Source organism: Typopeltis vanoorti, chromosome 12 (genome assembly GCF_054136105.1).
Source record: "Typopeltis vanoorti isolate ZY-2024b chromosome 12, IOZ_Tvanoo_1.0, whole genome shotgun sequence".
NCBI lineage: Eukaryota > Metazoa > Arthropoda > Arachnida > Uropygi > Thelyphonidae > Typopeltis > Typopeltis vanoorti.
Window position 1 is genome coordinate 63,146,657 of NC_143560.1, and position 23,300 is coordinate 63,169,956.

Genomic DNA, 23,300 nt, shown 5'->3' on the forward strand with positions numbered 1-23,300 from the left:
TAAAATAATTAAAGTTTACGGAGCCTTAAAATTAAGAGATAAACTCGGCCTGTATAAGAAATAAATTACTATAAAAAAATTAGTTATTGGTTGGTTCCACTATATTCCAATAGACTAATCTAGATATAGCTTGGCGCAGTCTAAAAATATAAATTTCTCTATATTAAAATTAGTAATCAACCAGCAACTAATTACTTGTTTAAAAACTAAATTAAAACAAGATGGTGGATCGAATACAAGGAAGAAGTACGATCCGACATCCTCCCTCTTACTTATTTTCTGAGTGTAGTCCCTGGTAAAAGTTTTTTCAGTGAACATGAAATATTAACCGCTGATTAAAAGATGTTATTTTTATTGCAAAAAAAAAAAAAAAAATGAGAAATTAATATTAGATATATTATTAGATATATGAAGAGCCAAAGGCTTCAATTCGGCAACATATGACTTGTTTAAGTTAAGGGATATTGCATCCCATATCGTTTCTTAGCCGAATAAGAAACTCAAAGAGTTTCATGCCAAATATAGTAAAAACTATATAAAGTTCGGCAATTCCAAGCATAAGCAAATACCTGGATACTGCAGCAACTGACCCTTAAGATAGTGCAAGCTGAGGCAACTCATGTCAAAGGTGGAGCAAGCTCCGATCACTATTCTTGATATTTACCCATAATGTGAACTTATCTCCTAGGAGCTATATTACTGTTCTACATTATGAGAGAAGGTCACTACCCAGACTGGTTTCAACCTTTATTGAGGTCTCATCAGTGAGTAGGTAGACCTGGTTAATACCAAGTTTGTAGCGAACAGAACTTACAACCCTTCTATGAGTATTGCCGAGAGGTGTCCTAATAAATTATTAGATATATGAAGAGCCAAAGGCTTCAATTCGGCGACATATGACTTGTTTAAGTTAACATTATGGGTAAATATCAAGAATAGTGATCGGGGCTTGCTCCACCTTTGATATGAGTTGCCTCAACTTGCACTATCTTAAGGGTCAGTTGCTGCAGTATCCAGGTATTTGCTTACGCTTGGAATCACCGAACTTTATATGGTTTTTACTATATTCGGCTAAGAAACGATATGGGATGCAATATCCCTTAACTTAAATGAGAAATTAATAATTATATAGATATTTGTTTCCTATCAAACTCCTTTACTCTCATTGAGACTTACCATAACACTGACCAAAGTATGAGAATAATCAAGAATATTTCATACATTTCAAAAAAATAAAGGACTTCACATATTTCTGTTGCTTGTCGATAAATAAAATGTTGATCATTGCAGTTGGAGTCATTTGGATGGTTATTCCATAATTTTGATACTTAAGGATTGTTAATATGGTTATTATCTGTGGGATAATAGAAATTATTATTTTATTTATTTTTTGATAAGACCAATATGTATTCTTTTATTTTCATTTAGAGACTGGTGTATATCTCGGCAGCTGTGGTGGGGACACCGTATTCCTGCATATCACCTGTCTATAGAGGGCTTAGACATATCTGATTCAGTACGTAGGAAGTTATTATAGTATATTAAGTAGAAAAATAAATATCGTTTGTCACTTTTTTTTTAGTTGTGTAAAAATCAGTTTATTGAAATAATGAATTTGTTGAACATATACAAAAAACAGTTCTTTTGTGAAGGTTTTATTATATTGAACAGTAAAAGATATTTAAATCAGTTCATTTTTTAATTTTCACTCATTCAGTTGGCATGTAAATTTCATTGATAATATCTATACTGAGCATCCAGTGTTAATCAGATATGCACCAGTGTACACATGTAGGATGTTATTGTTATTGCTATAAATGATGCGTTCACATGTAAAAGAAATTTGACGTTTCTTTCATTATTATTTTGTTTGCTAAGACAGCCCTCCTGGCTGGATCACTCGATTAAGATAAAAAGTGAAATATTTGGTTCAAATTTCTGTGGTCATGATTTGAAAAATATACAGATACTACAAATTAATAAATATGCTCAGCATTTATTACTAATTTATCAACAGTTTTCAGACTGTTACTAGGTCTCAGATATGATCAGCCTTTTTATAAGCTACATCAGTTGTTTCCATTTATTTATTAACCAAAGACTATGCAACTGTTTTAAGTCCAGTCACATAGTCATCATGAACACTGTTACTTGCATGATGGTGAATGCCCTCCTGGAATTAATAACAAGGAATTAGCAAAATTGTATGCTGAGAAGCCAGTTAAATGAATTTATTTGGAATTAGAAAAGAAGTTTGCCAAAACTTTGTAATATACAAACAGTATTCAACTAATATTTAGTATATAACTATATATATATTAAATGCTCCACTGAACTGACAACCATAATTTTCTCACATTCTGTTGGGCTTGTTGAAATGGAGCAGCAGCTGCTCAGTCTCTTTTCAGTGTAACTGCATGAAAAAAAAAAAAAATTTTTTTTTTTCACATTTGACGTCTGTAAATGCCATACCTCACATGATTTTGGCAATGATGTCTTCTGCTAGAATAAGTGATAGGGTTGCAGATTCCTTTTCCACACAGAGTTTGTAGGACAATCACAAACATTCATGCCCATGGCTGGATTTGAACCCACGGCCTCTTGGCTGGAGAGCGGACACACTAACTACTCGGCCAACCAAGCCAGCTGATGAAAAATTAACTGTCAATAAACTTCTTCTTTCTCCATCCTCTTTTGCATGGAATGAATGTAATGTGTATATATATATATATATATATATATAAAGTCTGAGAGTTATAGTCTGGAGAGTTACAACTCTTAAGTTTATTTCGTGATGAACAACTCATTAAGAAACATCAACAGGTTCCTTCCTTTTTTTTCTCCTGAACCACATGTCTGCACATGGTTGATTAGTTTGCAATTTCTCATTTGTTACTTTGGTATATGTGAACTGTAACATTTAATTGCATACATAATAGTTATTTGCATAAAAAGAAAAAATCACAAACTGTTTCTAAAGTTTCTGTTATAGATTTTTCCAGTTTTTCAGGTCTGGTTGGCTGAGTTTTAACATGCCCACACTCCAACCAGCAGGCTGCAAGTTTGAATTCTGCCATGCCACATGGATGTTGTGATTGTCTTTAAGTAGAAGATGAACCTCATTGCTTGGCATGAGACCACCTCCTCACTTAATGAAGATCTGAATTGTCTTGAAAAAAGTTCCATGTTTGGTCTCCAGAGCAGAGTTAAAAATAGATAAAATATACAATAAATAAATAAAAAATACAAACAAAAATTTTTAAAAATTATAATAAAATCTTTTGGCACTGTACTAATGTATTTATTATAGATTTACAACCTTTCATAGTTGTCAGACACGTAATGCTTATTAATATGTAACACTTTTATCATACCTAAGCTGAGTCAAACTTAGCATATTTTATACCTTTTGTATCAGTTAATTAAATAGTTACCCCCCCCCCCCCAAAAAAAATATACTTTTCTGTTTGCTGGTTCCTGAAGATGTTTGCCCACACTAAGACACAAATACTGTGCATGCAGTAGGATATAACGTATGCACCTGTCCTCATGTAAAATTTCTGTAGATAGATACATGACTCCTGCTTTCATTCCAATTTTTAGATGTAAGAGCAGAAATATGAAAATTAAAAGTACATGAAAGATACCATCAGCTAATTTTTTACTGAGAGTGTTTTCTGGAGTTTGTTGAAGAAGCTAAGAAATGGAGGAAAGAGTGCTGTAAAAGGACTTAGAGATGATAAAGGTGACATGAAAACGGGAGAAAAAAAAAGATATCCTTGAAGTATGGAGTAATTACTGTGAAAAATTGCTAAATGAAACGAGCAGTGATAGCACAGTGGTAAAAAACACTTAACAGGCATACAGTCAGGAATACATATCCATACCTGAAGTAGAAAAAGCTATCAAAGGCTTAAAATGTGGAAAGGCAGCAGAAGTAGGTGATTTTCGACCAGAAATGCTGAAGTATGGTGGTATAAAAGTCTTATAGTGGCTGCACTGCATAGTTCAGAAGGCCTGGGCAGAGGGAAGAATTCCTGATGATTGGAGCAGAGCTCTCATAGTACCCATATATAAAAAGGGAAATAAAACTGAATGTGAGAATTACAGAGGTATTTCCCTACTGAGTGTTCCTGGTAAGATTTATGCAAGTATACGTGAGAAACGGTTGAAAAGAATTCTGGAAAAAAAGCTTGGTGAAAAACAAGCTGGATTCAGGCCAAATAGAGGCTGTCAGGATCAGATCTTCACTTTACGACAAATAGTTGAAAAATCATGGGAATATAACTAAGATCTCTATTTACGTTTTGTCGATCTGGAAAAGGTGCCAAAAAGAGAAGCTATTCAATACGCTACAGTTATATGGTGTCAATGGGACATTATATCAAATAGTACTTAGTCTTTATTTGAGTTGTAAGTCAGCAGTTAGAATTGAAGGAAGTACAGGAAGATGGTTTAATGTTAAATCTAGTGTCTGACAAGGATGTACATTATCCTCTCTGTTATTCATTATCTATGTGGATCACATTATGAAGGAAAGTGGTATTAAACCTGATATCAAAATTGGAGATGTTAATGTCAGCTCTTTGCTTTATGCAGATGATGTTATACTTCTAAATAAATCTGCTACAAGTCTGCAAGATTCCCTGAATAAATTGAATAACTGTTGTAATAGGTATGGTATGAAGATCAGCAATAAAAAGACAAAGACAATGAAAATAGGCAGAGATGTTGAAAATGTCAACTGTGTTTTGAAATGGGAACCTGTGGAACAAGTAAAACATTTCAGCTACTTATGCATGATTTTTAGTGAAGATGGTAAGTTAAATATGGAAATAGATAACAGAATCAACAAAGCTGGTATGGTAGGAAGTCAATTGAATGAATTTATATGGAATAACAGAGAAATTAGTTGGAACACTAAATTAGCTGTAAACAAGAACTTGTTCATAGCAGTTTTAATTTATGGATCTGAGAGCTGGGTCAGAAGTGAAACACTTGATCAAAGACTAGAGACTGCAGATATGAGAGTCCTGAGAAAGATTAGAGGCGTAAACAGATGGCATCAATGGCAATATCATATTAAAAATGAGGATATTAGGAAAGAACTTGACATTGTCAGCATTCAGGAATGCATTAGCAGAGCTAATCTCAAGTAGTATGGTCACTTAAACCGAATGGGCAAGGAAAGATTAGCAAAACAAGTGTTCTCTGCCAGGTTGGCAGGAAAACGACCCTGAGGAAGAACAAGATATAGGTGGATTGATACGGTACAAAGTGCCTTAGACGATAGAAATATAAGATCTGATAATGTTGGAGTCTTGACAAGTAACAGATGTATATTTTTTGTGTAGTACTATCATATCCTGTACACCCCTTGAGGGTGCATGGCAGGAATTTTATGATGAAGTTTTGATTTCGATGTTGTGTGTGTTAATATAAAAACTAATTGCATGTCATTTAGCCAGTGTAGACAATATATTGTCATTGACGTTAGTAGCAGTAGTATTAAGTGGTTTTCTTATGCTGTTAAGTATACAATTTGTGCATTACAAGTTTTTTTTTTTTTTTTTCGGCAAATGAAAAGACATGAAATATTTATACTATGAATTTATTAATATATCATTACAAACAAATTTCAGTGTACCTGCAAATAGAAGATATTCATGTTGCAAACACATTCATCTTTAATGCCAGGAACTGTTGGCTTGTGATCCTGCATGGTTTGTCCTGATAATTTCGTATATAATGGATAAACACATATTTTACTTTGAGAAACTTCCAAAGCAACTAAGAGTTACAGTCTGTGTATTTAAATATAAATTTATCATAATATACAAGTCCTTCCACATAACATGGAAATATGATATCACATTTAATGTGACACTATTTACCAGTAGGTCAGAACGGTTCATTAATCTTCTGATTTTTAAAGTGCACTCTTTGTTTTCAGACATTTTAATAATCAACAATTTTGGGATCCATTTCACCATGATGTATATTTTTAAAACTCCCTTAAATTTTAATAGACTGGTATCATTCACATCTAACTAATTTAAATATGGAAATGATTCAAGACAATCAAAGAACACTGCATTTTTGCACTGGAGTTTGGGTTCGAGGTTATATTGCAAGTGGTCGTGTAATTTAGCGCTTGTGTGAAATTAGCGATTTTTATCTGTTTTGTTGTGTTTTTTCATCAGAAAATTAGAGTATTATAGTGTATGAGAGTAGATTTTTGTGTTTTTAGAGTATTAGTATACTCTAAAAATTGTTCATCATCATCATCATGCGTATCAAGGATTTAGGCCTAGCATGGCCTGTTCCGGCCTTAGAAGTCATTATTGAATCGTTTAAGAGGACGTCCTGGTTTTCTTTTTCCTAATGGCTTGTACTTTAAGGCTTGTTTTGGTAATCTTTCTGTTTTCATTCTTTGAACATGTTCCATCCATTTATGTTTTCTAAAATTTTCCATTTCCATTTCTAAAAATTATTATATTTATTTATTTTTATAAAAATATTTATAAAAAATGTTATAAATATTTTTATCACAATAAAAATATTTGTAACATTTTTATTGTGATATTTTCATCATGGCACCAACACTGCACCATCAGGTCAGTGTATGCGAAATATATGCTTCGAGAAAATTACAGAAAATGTGGAAAGAAGTTGAAACTAGAGAGAGAATGTGTATTAAGTGCTTTAAAAGTGAATGTCTGTTAGGTGCCAAGAATGAAACAAATACCAGTGATAAGATGGAAAATGATGTTAATAATATTGAACGTGTGTGGCTGTGGAAATAGACGAGAATGAAATGGATATCAATAAAGAAATAGTGCGCTTAAATGTTATCCTTCATAGGACAAAGTGCAAAATTGAAAAACTACAGAAACAGCAAAAGTTAAGCAGGGCTGAAAAAAAAAAAGAAGGTGATCCGAAAGAATTATAAAGACCAACCGAACAAACGAAAAAAAACAAGTAAAGGAGAAAACTACGTATGGAGACACAATAATCGGGGGGGGGGGGGGGGTACTTAACGAAAGTATTCCAAAATTATGTTTCCTGGGTGCAAAAATTTACGATATTAGCCATGCCATCTGGATACAAAAAGGTAGGTCGAAAGAAATGATTGTCTTGGTTGGTACACAGATGATCTAGAAGATTTGAGAGACAAGTATTCTATGAGGGATGATGTAACGGAGTTGTTAGAAGAGGCAAAACTGAAGAGCGAGAAGGTAAAAATTGTAAGTCTCCGCCTATGCTATGATAGAGGCGAACTGAGGAGGAGGGCATTGATAGCCAATGAGTCTATCTGTGGTCTCTGTTTGATGGAAAGAAGGATTTGTACAATGCGAATGGACTATTATGTTGGAGGGTTAATGGATTTTTTACAACACTCAAAAAGAATTAAAATAGAATTTAATACTTCCTATATTTCGTCCTAGTCACTAGGACATCTACGGAGATTACAAAGACAATTAATGTAACATGCACACAAAAACTTACAATACTAAGCCCAACCGCTTGGGTGACAATAAAGTCCTATCTGGGTGGAGCGCCCTCTAAGGGCAGTAGTAGGTGGCCTGGAATGTAAGGTGGGACCTCTGGTGATGACTGTTTCCCAAATCTTCGGAAGCTTAATGCAACCGTATTTGTTAAGATTTGGTTGGTTTCTGAGAGCTGCTGCTGCTTCTAAGAAAAGTCTCTCTTTCTTGAATTTGCTGTGGTGGAGAACAAAAACTTACAATACTAAGCCCAACCATGTGGGTGACAATAAAGTCCTATCTAGGTGGAGCGCCCTCTAAGGGCAGTAGTAGGTGGCCTGGAATGTAAGGTGGGACCTCTGGTGATAACTGTTTCCCAAATCTTCGGAAGCTTAATGCAACCGTATTTGTTAAGATTTGGTTGGTTTCTGATATTAGTATTAGTATTAATAAAATTAGTATTAAATTCTATTTTAATTCTTTTTGAGTGTTGTAAAAAATCCATTAAACCTCCAACATAATGTCCTCACAGCACTTAAGCCTCTACACAAGAATGCGAATGGACTATGTCTGAATGGTTTTGGTGTTAGATGTCTGGAAAGCACTTTGTTCACTAAGCATGATGATGTGCAAATTCAGGGAAACTTAAGCAATTAGGGTGGAAGCAAGTGAGTTTGTATGAAGGCAACCATGAAGCGAGTGAGTGTGAGAATAACATAGGACAAAATGCAAAATTGAAAAATTCAGAAAGTAAAGGTGGGTGGGGGAATAAAGGGATGTTGCCATTTTTATATACTAATTCTAGAAGTATCTGGAACAAGAGGGTCGATTTTTTGGCATTGATTACTGCAACCTCACCGAAAGTTATAGGCGTTAGTGAGATGTGGCTAACAGCAGATGATGTAGTTATGGGGATTGAATGTGAAAGGTTTAGTATTTTCAGGGAAGATAGAGAAGTTAGGATGAGGGGGAGGAGTACTGTTGATGATAGCAGATGAACTGCAACCAAAAAGAACAGGAGGGTGGCTGTTCATTTGAAGCAATCTGGTGTGAGGTTAAGACCAGTAAGACAAAACATACTGTTGGTTGTTGCTATAGGCCGGGGAATTCCACAGATGATCTAGAAGACATACATCGCCAAATTAGTATGAGTACTGGTCAGGTAATTATTACGAGGAACTTCAATTATGGAGATGTAGACTGGAAGGAAAAAAGATCACATTGCAGGAAGGAAATAGAATTTATACACCTGCTAAAAGATAATTACTTAAGGTATCATGCAATGGAGGGAGGGGACTAAGCATGGGAGAGTATTAGACGTGGTCATAGGATCAGAAGAGCTATCCGTAACCAAGTTGACAACATTGTCTCCAGTTGGTGAAAGTGACCATGAGGTCTTGACTTGGAAAATTGTAAAACATGGGGAATTTTCTATCAAGAATTGATATATGTGGAACTACAAGGTAGGTGATTATGACATTCTTAGAAAGAAGCTTAAATCTTTACCATGGCATAAAACACTGCAGGATAAGGATGTTAGTAGTGCATGGAATATAGTTAAAGGTCATCTAGAGGAAGCAGTATTAAATTGTATACCTCGGGTAGGGGTTAGATGGATGAGTAATATCATTAAGCACGAGCTGCAGAAGAAGAAAATGCTGTGGAAGGTATATAAAGATTTTTACTTTAGAGTTACCTGTGGCATAGTATAATTATTAGAAGAATACGTAAGACCACAGTAATAACTTTTTAATTAATAAGGTACAGATATTTCATACTAAAACTAATAGTACATCTTCAAAGGCGTTCGTATTTGAACCTGCATCTATGGAGGAGAATAGCTTTATCCCACTGAATATTATGAGTAGTGTTAATACTGTGTTGTGCTAGACCAGACTTCTGAGGTTTATTATATTCAATATAATATTGATGTTCTTTAATTCTTTTTTCCACAGAACGGCCAGTTTGTCCAAAATAAGAAACATCTCATTCCCATGGTATTTGAAAAACCTTGAGGTCTTGGCCATTAAACCTCAGAAGTCTGGTCTAGCACAACACAGTATTAACACTACTTATAATATCCAGTGGGATAAAGCTATTCTCCTCCATAGATGCAGGTTCAAATATGAACGCCTTTTTAAAGAAAGTTGTGAAGCTATTTTACACCGACCGAATTTAAACCGAAATGATTCTCTCTCTCTCTCTCTCGAAGATCTGGGAGGCTTTTATTTTATGTAATCAATAAAAAAAAAACAATTATCTTAAATATTACATAATTATTATTTTCTATCATTTCCTAGCATGCGGCAACAATTGTATTTTAATAGGTGATCCACCAAATATTCGTTACTTGTATTCCATTCCTATAACTGTTTGTGTGACACTGAAGATGTACTATTAGTTTTAGTGTGAAATATCTGTACCTTATTAATTAGAAAGTTATTACTGTGGTCTTATGTGTTCTTCTAATAATAGGTATATAAAGAGAAAGGTAAACAGCAAACTCGTGAACAGTACCAAGCTCAGGCAAGAAAGGTAACTAGCATGGCAAGGAAGGCAAAATCAGATTATAAGAAGAATTTAGCCAAGCAGGCCAAAGGAAATCCAAACAGTTCTTTCGTTATGTGGCAAGTAGGACGAAAAATGACTATGGAAGATTAACCTTACTGAGTGATGATGGTCATGAAGAGACAAAAATGGATAAAATAGTTGAGTTACCGAGTGACCACTTTGCAAACATATATCTTCCTAGTGATGTTACTGCTTTAACCTATGCGACAGACACTAATGTGGGAATAGAGGTGGATGAATTGCAGGTCCTTACGATGGTTCTAGGAAAATTCGTTGTAAACATTTTCGGCATAGGAAAATTCACTGCAAACATTTTTGCATAAGACATTTTGCATTAATTTTTGTAAATAATCACTGGATGATAAAGGGTATTATAAAATCATTAAAATGGCAAATCTTTATTAAGGTGAATGTCAGTGATACATAACATAATGAAATCATTTAAAAATTGTGCAAATTAAAAGCGATGCTGTTTAAATAATTAACTTTTTCCTGCAGATCGTCAATTCAACAAATCCATCAGTAACATTGCTTGTTGGAAGAAATGCTAATGCTGTGAAGCATTTAATTTTCGTGTTGAATTCAGCATCTGTTTGGTAGCATAACTTCAAACCAATGGCAATAATTTTGTGATAAAGATTTTGTGCCATATGAAATAAACAATCTGTTATAGTTGTTGATGTAAATATGTTAGATAAAGCATCGATAGTTGCTTTCTTGAAGTCAGCCATTGATGTTTTGGGATCTAATGATAAACGTAAGCTCTTTAAGGCACCACTGGATAATCTGCTGTAAGTTGATTCTGATTTGCCAGGAAGCAAAGCAAAAAACCACCATGGAGTCCTTAGGGGGTCTCATGCCAGTCCCAAGCCTGGATAAAGGAGGAGGATCGATCAGATGAGTGCCGATGTTCTGATCATAAAGAAAAAACAAGATTCTTATCTGATGCCTATACGATCAACAGTCACAACAATCTGGCTTGGATGTCGCCTGGATCAACAAGGTCCATGATACAAATCGAGCGATTCCACATCATACTCATTACCTGGTGGTGATATCTGCTTCAATTCTTCAGTCAGTTTCCCAATGCTATCTAAATCTAGTTTTTTTCATATAACTCACTACAGTATCTTATCCATCGCTGTACAATTTTATCTTTATTCATCAACACTTTGCCCTTTTTGTCTTTAACTGTGGTCTGTTTTGGTTGCCACCTTCTATTAATGGTTCTAATCATTCTGTACACCTGCTTAGTTTTATGCTCTCCATAGTACTGTTCTATATTATTGCATTGGGCTTCTAACCATTTCATCTTATCCAGCTGACTGCTTTTTTTCACCTCATTACACTTTTTTCTATATTGTTCCTCTATTTGTTCTGATGTATCCCTTCTTATCTTCAGCATTCTTTTCTCCTGTAGTAACTTCAGTGTTTCTTGTGTAATCTATTTCTTCTTGATCTTCTCTTCTTCTGGTGCTGTTTCTTCTGTCGCCTTCGTTACTCCTTTTACTCTTAGATTCGAATTTTTTTCTTTGTCAACACGTTTAACTTTCTCCTCTAAGACTGTTCTGTACCTTCTTCCTATTTCTGCTTCACTTATTCTTACTCTCTTCATTTCTGATGATGGGGTTTATATTTTCTTTTTAATTTCAACTTGATGTTTGCAATCACTAAACTATGATCCAAGTCTATATCCTCTCCTTGAAAAGTTCGATACTGCTGTACTGATGTGATCCATCTTCTTTTAATCATAATCATATTAGTCATTTTTGGTTTTCCCATCATTTGATTGTCACATCCATTTTTTACCCTCTTTTGCTGGAATCTTGTGTTACAGATCATCTCGTGGCCCACAGCAAATTCTAACATTTTTTCATCTCGTTCATTTCTTTCTCCCAAACCATATTTTCCCATGACTCTTTCCTAACCATTATTATATAATCTGACTTTGGCATTCTAATTTCCTTCAATAATTAGTACATCTTGCTTTGGTATTGTTTCTATTGTCTCTGTCAGATCTATGTAAAATAAGTCAATATCCTCATCTGTGCTGTCAGGTGTGGGTGCATATATCTGGACTATTGATATATTAAATGGTTTTGCTTGAAATCTTGCTGCTATGATTCGTTCATTGACTGGGTTGTAGCCTAACAGTGCCTTTCTAGCTTTTTTGTTAAGAAGGAAACCAACTCCTGCTTCATGCTTGGTGTCATGCCATGACCATATGACTTTGCATCTATTTATCTTTCCTGCTGATGTCCATTGCAACTCCGCCAGTCCTAGTATATCACACCAATATCTCTTCATTTCCTCGTGAAGTAATTCTAGTTTTCCTGACATCCAAAATGTCTGTACATTCCATGTTTCCTACTGATAATAGTACTGTTAGTTTCAGTTTCTGTTTCCTTTTGGTATTCCACTTTTCGATCCAACCCCCCCCCCCCCAATCACTCAATTGGTATCGCAGACCTTGTTGATCTGGGCAATGTCCAAGCCAGCATATTGTAGCTGTTGATCACATAGGCATCAGATAACAGTTGTATTTTTTTCTTTAAATAATTAAAAAGTTAATTATTTACACAGCATCTCTTTTAATTTGCACAATTTTTAAATGATTTCATTATGTTATGTATCACTGACATTCATCTTAATAAATATTTGCCTTTTTAATGATCTTATAATACCCTTTATCATCCAGTGATTATTTACAAAAATTAATGCAAAATGTCTTACGTTGTAAATGTTTGCGGCAAATTTTCCGGGCATGCCTTACAATATTGCAGAATCTCAATGTAAATACAGCTTTGAGATTAGATGGGATATCGATTAGGGTTTTTTTGTGAGAATGTGCAAGAGAACTGGCAATGCCTTTGACTAAACTGTTTAAGTCTCAGCTCTGGAAGAGTTACAAGGGAGTGGAAAGAGGGCAAAATTATTCCTTTGCATAAGGGAGGACTACAGTAGCAAATTATAGACCAATCAGTATCTCAGGCGTGGTGGTAAAAGTATTAGAAAAATTGGCAAAAAAAAAAAGAATTCAAGAATGGGTAGATAAACATATGATACTGTATGAGGGTCAACATGGCTTTGTGAAGGGTCGGTCATGCCTTAGTAATTTACTAACTTTTTATAATAGAGTAACAGTTGAGTTGGATAAAGAAAATGGCTACATGATGATTTTGTAAAGGCATTTGACAGAATATCACATGAAATACTGTTACACAAATTAGAACAAATGGGGATGGATATGACACTGGTTAAGTGGATAAGAGAGTGGCTGCTGGACAGATATAAAAAAGTGATATACAGAGGAGCAGAAACCAGGTAAAAGCTAGTGACTTGTGGTGTGCCACAGGGTTCAGTACTGGGACCATTGCTGTTTAATTTGTACATAAATGATATAGGAAATAACCTGAAAGGAAATATTCAGTTGTTTGCTGATGATGCAAAATTAGGTAGAGTAATAGTTAATCAATGCGATGCAGAGACCTTACAGGATGATTTAAATAGGCTGTCAGTATGGGCAAAAGATAATGGGTGTCAGTTTAATGTTGAGAAATGTAAAATTATTCACTTTGGGATAAATAGATTACAAGCTGTTTATCACCTGGTGCTGTACTCCAGGAAATAGATGAAGCTGGAGATTTAGGGGTGGTGGTAGACAGAAAGTTAAAGTTTAGAGGACATACTGCTAAGGTAGCACACATAAGATTACTTGGCTAGTGAAGAACACATTAACAAGTAGAGATAAGGAAGTTGTAATTCCTCTTTATAAGGCCTTGATGCACCTACATCTAGATTACTGTTCTCAAGTCTGGTCCACTGGGTTTCTTGGGGTTGTGGAAATGGTGGAGAGGATTTAGAGGAGAATGAGCAAGATGGTGAGTGGCCTGCGAGGATAGATTGAAGGTATGTGGATTGTAGTAGTTTGTTGATAGGAGAAAAAGAGGGGATATGATAGAAACGTTTAAGTTGCTTAAAGGGTTTTATATATGTAGGGGAAATATTTCAGCACTTGGGTGAAGGGACCAGAGCAAGGGGTCATGCCTGGAAGTTGAATAAAGGTGTAGTCAGTAGGGTGTGAGGACTAGATTTTTTGCTTTGAGAGTGGTGAATGAGTGGAATGGGTTGCCAGAATTAGTTGTGAGTGCTTTTTCTGTTAATGGGTTCAAGGAGAGGTATGATAGATTGTGTGGATAGATTGGATCTCCCACGATGAGTCTTTGGACTCTATGGAGGTGCCCATATAATGATAATAATAATTTTGTAGTAGCATTGTCTTATAGTGACATCATTCATCATCACGACATTGTACTTAGTGTTTTTAGTTTATGCACTATATATACAGGACTTGAAAAATTTTGTACTGGCTCAGCAATCAAGCAAATGTCTCACTAGTCAGATTTCAGCCTGAGCTGAGCAGTATGGTCACCATCAAGAACATATATTCTAAGTCTGCTAGGTTGGTGCTCTACACCCAGAAATTCATGAAGAAATGATTTTTTAACAGCTATTTATTTGAAATATATATATGTGTGTGTGTGTGTGTGTGTGTGTGTGTGTGTGTGTGTGTGTGTGTGTGTGTGTGTGTGTGTGTATAAAATTAGTTTGAATGACTGTATACCAAGAATGAAAAAACAACAAGATTTAATATTAAGATACAACTAGTTTCATTGAATGATTCAACTTCTTCAGGTATCACAGGCAAAGAATTGTATAAAAAATGATAGAGACGTGATAAAATTACAACAATAGATCTAGTATAAAAGACAATAGTACATTTTAAAAGCAGGAATGCGAGCTTGAGTTCTAAATTAAAGTTGGCTACGTGCGTGAACTGCCACGAGTGCGCCAATACTGAACAGAGGCAATGTGTGCATCAGGGAGATTGAATCCAAGGCTGTTGTTAATATGGGATGAATCTAGTGAAATTTCTCTAGATTCGATGATCTTTCTTTTGAGTTCATTAAAACACACATGGATGTTAGAAGTTTTTGGCCAGTCTACGAGCTGTTGGGAGCCTTCATCCAAGTTAATAGAGAAGAGAACGTGACTAAAGAGAGCACAGGCTCTGGTCCTATTGTAGGAAATGTCTCTCTAGTGTTCTTCAATACATACGCAAAAGGATGGATTTAGTTGTCTGGCCGTAATATGGTTTTCCACATTCACATAAAATCTTGTAGACTTCTGGATATTGAGTAATTTTATCATGTCTCTGTCATTTTTTATATAATTCTTTGCCTGTGATACCTGAAGAAGTTGAATCATTCAACAAAACTAGTTGTATCTTAATATTAAACCTTGTTGTTTTTTCATTCTCTGTATATAGTCATTCAAACTAATTTTTTATAATATTTTCTACCGAGTAAAGATGGACAATAATATATATATCATCATCATCAAATTCCTGCCATGTACCCTCAAGGGGTGTATAGGATATGACAGTACTACATGAAAAATTTACATCATTACTAACTTCCTATCTACAATTTTCCTCCAAATCAGTCTGTTACTTGTGAAGACTCCAAGATTATCAGATCTTATATTTCTATCGTCTAAGGCACTTTGTACCGTATCAATCCACCTATATCTTGGTCTTTCTCTGGGTCGTTTTCCTGCCAACCTGGCAGAGAATACTTGTTTTGCCAATCTTTCCTCTCCCATTCTATTTAAGTGACCATACCACCTGAGATTAGCTCTGCTAATGCATTCCTGGATGCTGACAATGTCAAGTTCTCTCCTAATATCCTCATTTTTAATATGATATTGCCATTGATGCCATCTGTTCACGCCTCTAATCTTTCTCAGGACTCTCATATCTGCGGTCTCTAGTCTTTGGTCAAGTGTTTTACTTCTGACCCAGCTCTCAGATCCATAAGTTAAAACTGGTTTGAACACTGTCTTGTATACAACTAATTTAGTGTTCTGACTAATTTCTCTCTTGTTCCATATGAATTTATTCAATTGACTTCCCACCATACCAGCTTTGCTGATTCTGTTGTCTATTTCTATATTTAATTTACCATCTTCAGTAAAAATCGTGCCTAAGTAACTGAAATGCTTTACTTGTTCCACAGGTTCTCCATTCACAGCACAGTTGACATTTTCAATGATTCTGCCTATTTTCAGTGTCTTTGTCTTTTTATTGCTGACCTTCATACCATATCTATTACAACAGCTATTCAATTTAGTCAGAGAATCTTGCAGACTTGTAGCGGATTTATTTAGAAGTTCTTATAGTTCTTATTAACTATAAGAACTCTACTCCAATCATCGGGAATTCGTCCCTCTGTCCAGGCTTTCTGAACTATGCAGCGCAGCCACTGTAAGACTTTTATACCACCATACTTCAGCATTTCTGGTCGAATATCATCTACTACTGCTGCCATTCCACATTTCAAGCCTTTGATGGCTTTTTCTACTTCAAGTATGGATATGTATTCCTGACTGCATGCCTGGTCAGTGTTTTTTATCACTGTGCTGTCATCACTGCTTGTTTCATTTAGCAGTTTTTCAAAGTAATTACTCCATACTTCAAGGATATCTTTTTCTCCTGTTTTCATGTCTCCTTTATCATCTCTAACTCCTTTTACAGCACTCTTTCCTCCATTCCTAAGCTTCTTCAACAACCTCCAGAATATTTTGCCACCTTCTTGATATTTATTTTCTATATTCTTGCCAAAGTCCTTCCATGACTTTTGTTTAGCTAGTTTTACCACTGTTTAGCTTTCTTACATTTGTCTCTGTATTCTGTAAGAGTAAAAGCTTACTTATTTGCCAGGAACTTTGATATGCTTTCTTCTTTTCCTTCACTGCCTCTTTAACTTCCTGTGTCCACCAGGGAGTTCTGATTTTTTTATCCTTGCACACAACCTCACAACATGCCTCTCTGGCAGAATCAATCAATGTTTTCTTCAGAGTTTGCCACTGAATCTCCAAGGTTTGATTCCTGTTCTCAAACTCTTTCATTTTCTTTTCAATAATCTTTCTGTATTTTAGTCTACAGTTCACATCTGAGAGCTGCTCAACTTTTATTTGCTTTAAAACTTTCTTACATCTTATTCTTTTCAATATGAAATTCAATTTTATCCTGCTCAAGACTAAATAGTGATCACTTCCAATTTCAAATCCTCTGTACACTCTGGTGTCCTGCACCAGGGAGAAAACATCACTATCAACAATAACATAGTCAATGAGACTTTTCTTATTCCTAGCCTCTTCTCTCCATGTGAATTTGTGCACATTTTTATGTTGGAACGTGGTGTTAGTAATAACCAGTCCATGTCCTGAGCATAAATCCAACAGATATTTGCCATTATTATTAGCTTTGCTCTTTTCTCCAAATTTTCTCAAAATATTTTTATATGTCTCACAATCATTTCCTACTCTGCTATTTAGGTCCCCAACAAGGACCAACTTTTCCTTTTTCATTGTGTCAGTTGCTTTTTCTAAAGCGTCAAAAAATTCCTCCACTTCTACCTTAGTAGAACCTTCTGTGGGACCATTGGCACAAATAAGTCTCATTGTTCAGTTCCCCATTCTCATATTTGCCCACATTACTCTACTTGAGACTGACTGCCATTCAAGAAGATTAGCCTCATATTTTGTGTTGAATACTATGGCTACTCCTTCTTTTCCTTGATTGTCATTACCTGTAATATATATATATATATATATACATATATTTTTTAAATAGTTTATTTTTAAAAAAATTACAAATATCAAGACTTCACAGTGTGACTGTAAATCAGGATAAGGCGAGCGTTGGTGTCAAAGCATGCCTCAACTAGTCATATGTGAAAAGCGAGTATTGTAATTCCTAATGTGAAACACAATAAAGTGTCCGCATGCATTTTTAATAGCTGAAGGTGAGCAGAGACTAAGAAGTATACCCACTGGTACATTCGCACTGACTGAAATTTGTGCAGGAATTAAAGGCGTGCAGGTTCTCAACAGCACAGGTAGCTTAGTTCTTATTGAGTAGATTACCTGCAGCTGAGAAGGGAAGTGCAGTTGGTTATTCCTTGTAGTTTTCTGTTTAGATAAATGTATTTTTTTAACTGTCATTTTTTTTATCCTTCTCGACACCTCGAAAAGTGTTGTTGAAAATATTTTTTGTGCACTTTTTTAAACCAACAATACAAGGTCAAGTTAAAAATTGTTAAAGACTAAAAAAACACTTGCATCTCGGAAACAAAGGATTGAAGTGATATATAAAAAGAATGTTTTTCTTAATAAAAATAAGTTTTTTATGCAAATTTATGATTTTTCATAATGTTGGCTTACCACAACACACCCACTGGAATGCCTACCATATGCCACTGGTCACTATAATATTATTATTAGATAACATCTCTATGGAGTTCTTATTCATGGACTAATTTTTACCTTGTATAACTACCAGTGTTGAATCAAAAATTGTTAACAACTTATGTGTTAGTGTGTTGATTAGGCTATGAGACATGAAGAAAATAGTCATACATTTTATCTGACTGGAAACAATAAACAGGAAAACAAGAAGTAATGTTTTCTCAGTGATGAGTTTCTTATGAAACAGCAGAAAATGACAAAGCAATCGAAACACATTTATGTTATATTTTAAAAATGAATTTAAAGCAGTGTTTCTCAATGTTTTTTGGATCATGCTCCACCTCAACGTCTCAAAGATTTTGATGCCCCCCCCCCCAGCATAATAGTCAGCCAAGTTCTAAAAAAGTATAATATAAATATGTACATATACGTTTTATAATTGCCCCATGTTGAGAAACACTGATTTAAAGGCATCATATCCAGGAAAATTTAAAAGAAATAATTCTTTCTCACATTTCCAGTTTCTTTATCCACTATTAATGGTTCAAATTCTATATATTCCATTGGCAGATACAAAATAAGTCGGTTACCGCTGTCTTGGGTTCATCTATTTTATTTGGCTGGCTACCTTGTACACCTGAGCACCCTCTAGAGTTAAAATGATGCATATATATCCTATCATCTTATTGGTCATATTCCATTACAACAAATTAGAGGATAATTGACAAAATCATGTAATGAACATGCATACTCCCAGTTGTCACGAAGAGGTAAAAATACAAAAAACTATTTAAACATGTCATAGAATCGATGTTATGTAAATAAAATTCACAATTAAACTGAATCCCCTCCCACCTTCTGATTTCTTTATTCATCATCTAAATAAAAATTCTAACTCATCATAGACACATGATGAATAAAACATGACATGAGAGAATTTTTAGATGAGCACATTTGTATTATTATAAATCATTGTTCTGCTAAAATTAGTTTAAATCAAAATTGAGTTGACTTGATAAATATTAGTAAATATCCTAAATATCAGATGTCATTAAAATTATATCCACTGAGCATGTAGCAAAACATATCTAAAGATGAAACACAGAAAGAGAGAGAGAATTACAGTTGGCTACATTGATACACCACAAACAGCAAGATATAAACTGATTGATTTTGCATTCCTTAGTTCAGGGGTGCATGGGACAGTCAGATTTGTGACCATTTGTTTGCAGTTCCAAAATTCCCTTAAAGTTCTCTGTTACAATTTATTGTACATATTTAGAGAGAGAGAGAGAAGCTATTGTTATGAAAAAAACAGTCACATATACATTCTGTGTATGTGCAGTAAATCAGGAGGGATTGTGCATAATATTGGGTTTGAATAGTATAGCAGAGATTTTATTTTTAGAAAATTGAAGATGGGTCTATTAGCAGGTAGGTACCTTGTAAAGAACTTATTCAAGAATTTAGATAATTCATATTTACAATTGCTTCTCAAAAATAGTATCCCTAGCCCTGAATACATATAAGTCCTTATATAGGCTACACCAGTGGTGGCAAACCTTTTTATGTGCGCATGCCAAAAATTTACAAATCAAGTTGATGACGTGCTGGCAGCATGGCAAAAATTTATCAATCGAATTGATGATGTGCTGGCTGTGTGCCAAAAATTTACCAATCGACTTGCTGATGTGCAAGGCAGTTCTTAATAGGGGAAAAATTAATCTAAGTTCATTTATTTATAATATTTATTTATATATAAATTTATAATATTATTCAGTAAAATTGATTACCGTATTATTAAATTGATTTTAATGATGTTGGTTTGAAAAAAAAAAACGGTATTGAAAAAAATATTTATGCTTTGTAACTCTCCACAGAAGTTAGCTTAGCAGGGGAAGCAGCAGAAGGATGTCAACTCGGCGAAACGCTAACCATATTTCTTCAAAAATAACTCGCCCTCATGTATAACTCGCACCCCTGATTTTACTTTACGAAAAAAGAAAAAAAGTTTTGCATATACCTCGCATGTGATAAATGTTTAAACATGTTCACGTCGAGGTGATAGTGACTCGCTTCCTGCGGTTGACAGCACACCCTCCCCAACAGCCATTATACTGCAGATGCAAGAAAACAAGTAGTTTTATTGTATACCTGAATAAGATACAGAGCTTTTTGCAGTCTGTTTAATATATTTCTCGACAAATAGTGCAATTACAGACAGCTGGAATAAAAACGACGCTAACTAATGAATCGACTCAAGCAAAACCATATGTTGCACTGGAAACACAGTATCTAACTAATAACTATTGTCCAATTTTTCAATTACATGAAATAAGTGTTTGTTTTATTGCATTTGAAATTCTCGATGTCATCATGACAGATCACAAAGGCTAACTTCAAATAAAATTCTACCACGCATTGAAACATACCATATAATGCTTGTGTGAGTTTGCCTTAGCTCAAATACAAACAAGCAGCAATAAAATTCAACCAAGGGTTGAAACTTTGTGCGAGTTGAGCCCGCTGGCAATGAGAAGTTCAGTCAGAACGATAAACGACACCCCCTTTGTGAATGTGTTAAAACTAAGAAATACATTATGAATGTTGTTATGACAGTTTCAGATGTTATGGAATTTGGTTGAAGAGATTTAGAATTTCAACTCAACAATTGTAGGTTGCCTTTGTCTTTGGGTCGCGCGATCTTTTGTTTAATACCACACCAATCATATGCACGTCTTCATAGCTGCTCTCTGGTGTAAAACAAAATTTAACTTGTACATATTGTAACAATTTAAAAAAAAAGTTGAATAATTTATAAGCTTATAAAAGGATATCACCTGTAAATCGTTGATGTGCCAGCAAAATTCTCAGATGCGCCACCTCTGGCACGCGTGCCATAGGTTTGCCATCTATGGGCTACACCATCCAAAATGCCTAAGCGCTGCATATGATATTCCCACTTTTGTCTGAATAACACTTACTATTCCGTCGTGATCATTTCCTGGTGTATACCCTTATGAGATGTATTAAATGTTATGATAGCCTAACAAATTATATTACCATGTTATGACTAGTTGCTGATCAATGACATTTTTTCCAAATTATGTGTCAGTCTCATTTCATCAGTTCTTGCATTTATACTTCTAAAGTACTCTGTATCAATTCATATCTTGGTCTTCCTTGGAATCTTTTTTCCTGCTCCCCCCCCTTCAAAATCTTGTTTTTTTTGCTATTCTTTCATCTTTCATTGTGTTGAAATGACTGTAACATCTTAGATTACCTTTGTTTGACTTAGTTATACATATTAAATAACTTCATATGTTACTTGTCAGGTCTTTATGGTTACATTTGACATTTTTGTCCTCTAAGCACTACCAACTGCACTAGCCATTTTGAACTTCCTCTAGGTCACTGTTTCCCAAAGTGTGGTATGCATGAGAGGGTACACTTTTTTTTTTTTTTTAATTTTGATTACTTTTTTTTACCTTATATTTTTTATATATTTATAAAACCCACTCAGCAATGGGAAAGTTACTCCTAATCCTCCCATTGGGGGGGGGTTTAGGTCTACTTCTCCCATGGTTATCCACACCATCTTGGGAGAGTGTATACTGTCTAGATGAATGCATGAAGTGAAAGACAATCGCAAACATCCATGCCCTAGGTGGGATTCGAACCTGCAGCCTCTTGGCTGGAGAGCAGATATGCTAACCACTCAGCCAACCACATATTATATTATTATATATTATAAACTATTATATTGTTTATATAACAATATAAATATTATTATAACTTCTCACAAATTCAGGTTGCCTTTGCCCGAGAGGAGATACATCACAGCATTACTAAAATTTTAAAAGGAATACTTGGATACTGAAAGTTTGGCAAACACTGCTCTATCAGTCTTTATTCTGCTGTTAGATACCTGCTTTTGCTAGAATTTCCTCTCTGACTGTAAGATACCATACTATTTCTGTTCCTTCTTGAATATTATTAATATCAAGTTCTTTTCTGATACCTTTTTAATATGGTTCTGCCACCATTTGTTCACTCCTAATTTTCCTCACAACTTATCTGCAGGCTCTAGTCTCTGATAATTCATTTAGTTTCCAATTCAACTCTGTATTCCATATATTAAAATGGAATGGAGATTTCAATTAGTTTGAGAATTGAGATTTGAACACTGTAATTATATACTGCTAGCTTGGTCTTTTTGATGATCTCTCTCTCTCTCTCTCCCTCTCCCCCTCCATACAAATTTATTCATTTGGTTTCCTGCCATACCAGAATTATTTGTTCTGTTATTTATTTCCATATTTAATTTATCATCTTCACTAATTTTTAAAATAAGGCTTATGAACTGAAGGAGCTGTACAGGCTCATCCAGAGCAGGCTTTTACAAACATCCATACTCACAATGGGATTGAAACTCACAACATGTTGGTTGGAGAATGGTATGCTAACCACTCGGCCAACTAGGCCATCGTTATTTAGTCAGTTATGACTAAATAACTGAAATATATATAACCCTACTCTATATAAGGTATATACTCTAGAAGTTCTTTGCTATTATTGAACTTGCTACTATTGATGAATACACTCTCTGTCCAAAAAAGAAACCAAACTTTTTATAGAAATAAGTTAAGATAAGCCTTGTTTGCTGTTGCTCTTAGCTAGTCTGTAGGCAGTTATAAAAGAAACACATGTGAAGTCACTTTGACAGAATAATGTCTAACGTTAAACTCGAGCAGTGCATTAATCTCAATTTTCTTGTGAAATTGAAGAAATTACTGACCGAGTGTTTGAAACTGTTGCAGGAGGTGTATGGTAATAACGTAATGTCACGTGCATGAATTTTGAATGCCACAAATGCTTTGCTGAAGGTCGAGAAAACATTGAAGATGACGAAGGACCAGGTTGCCCTGTCAT

General features: G+C 34.7%; 1 protein-coding gene across 1 annotated transcript in view; it reads left to right on the forward strand.

Moving 5' to 3' along the window:
* ValRS (Valyl-tRNA synthetase) overlaps positions 1 to 23,300 on the forward strand; it is a 464,082-nt gene that overhangs the window by 267,737 nt on the left and 173,045 nt on the right. The window contains exon 14 of the mRNA XM_090401956.1: positions 1,429 to 1,516. Within this exon, the coding sequence (XP_090258082.1) occupies positions 1,429 to 1,516 (88 nt within the window). The remainder of the gene's footprint in view (positions 1 to 1,428; positions 1,517 to 23,300) is intronic.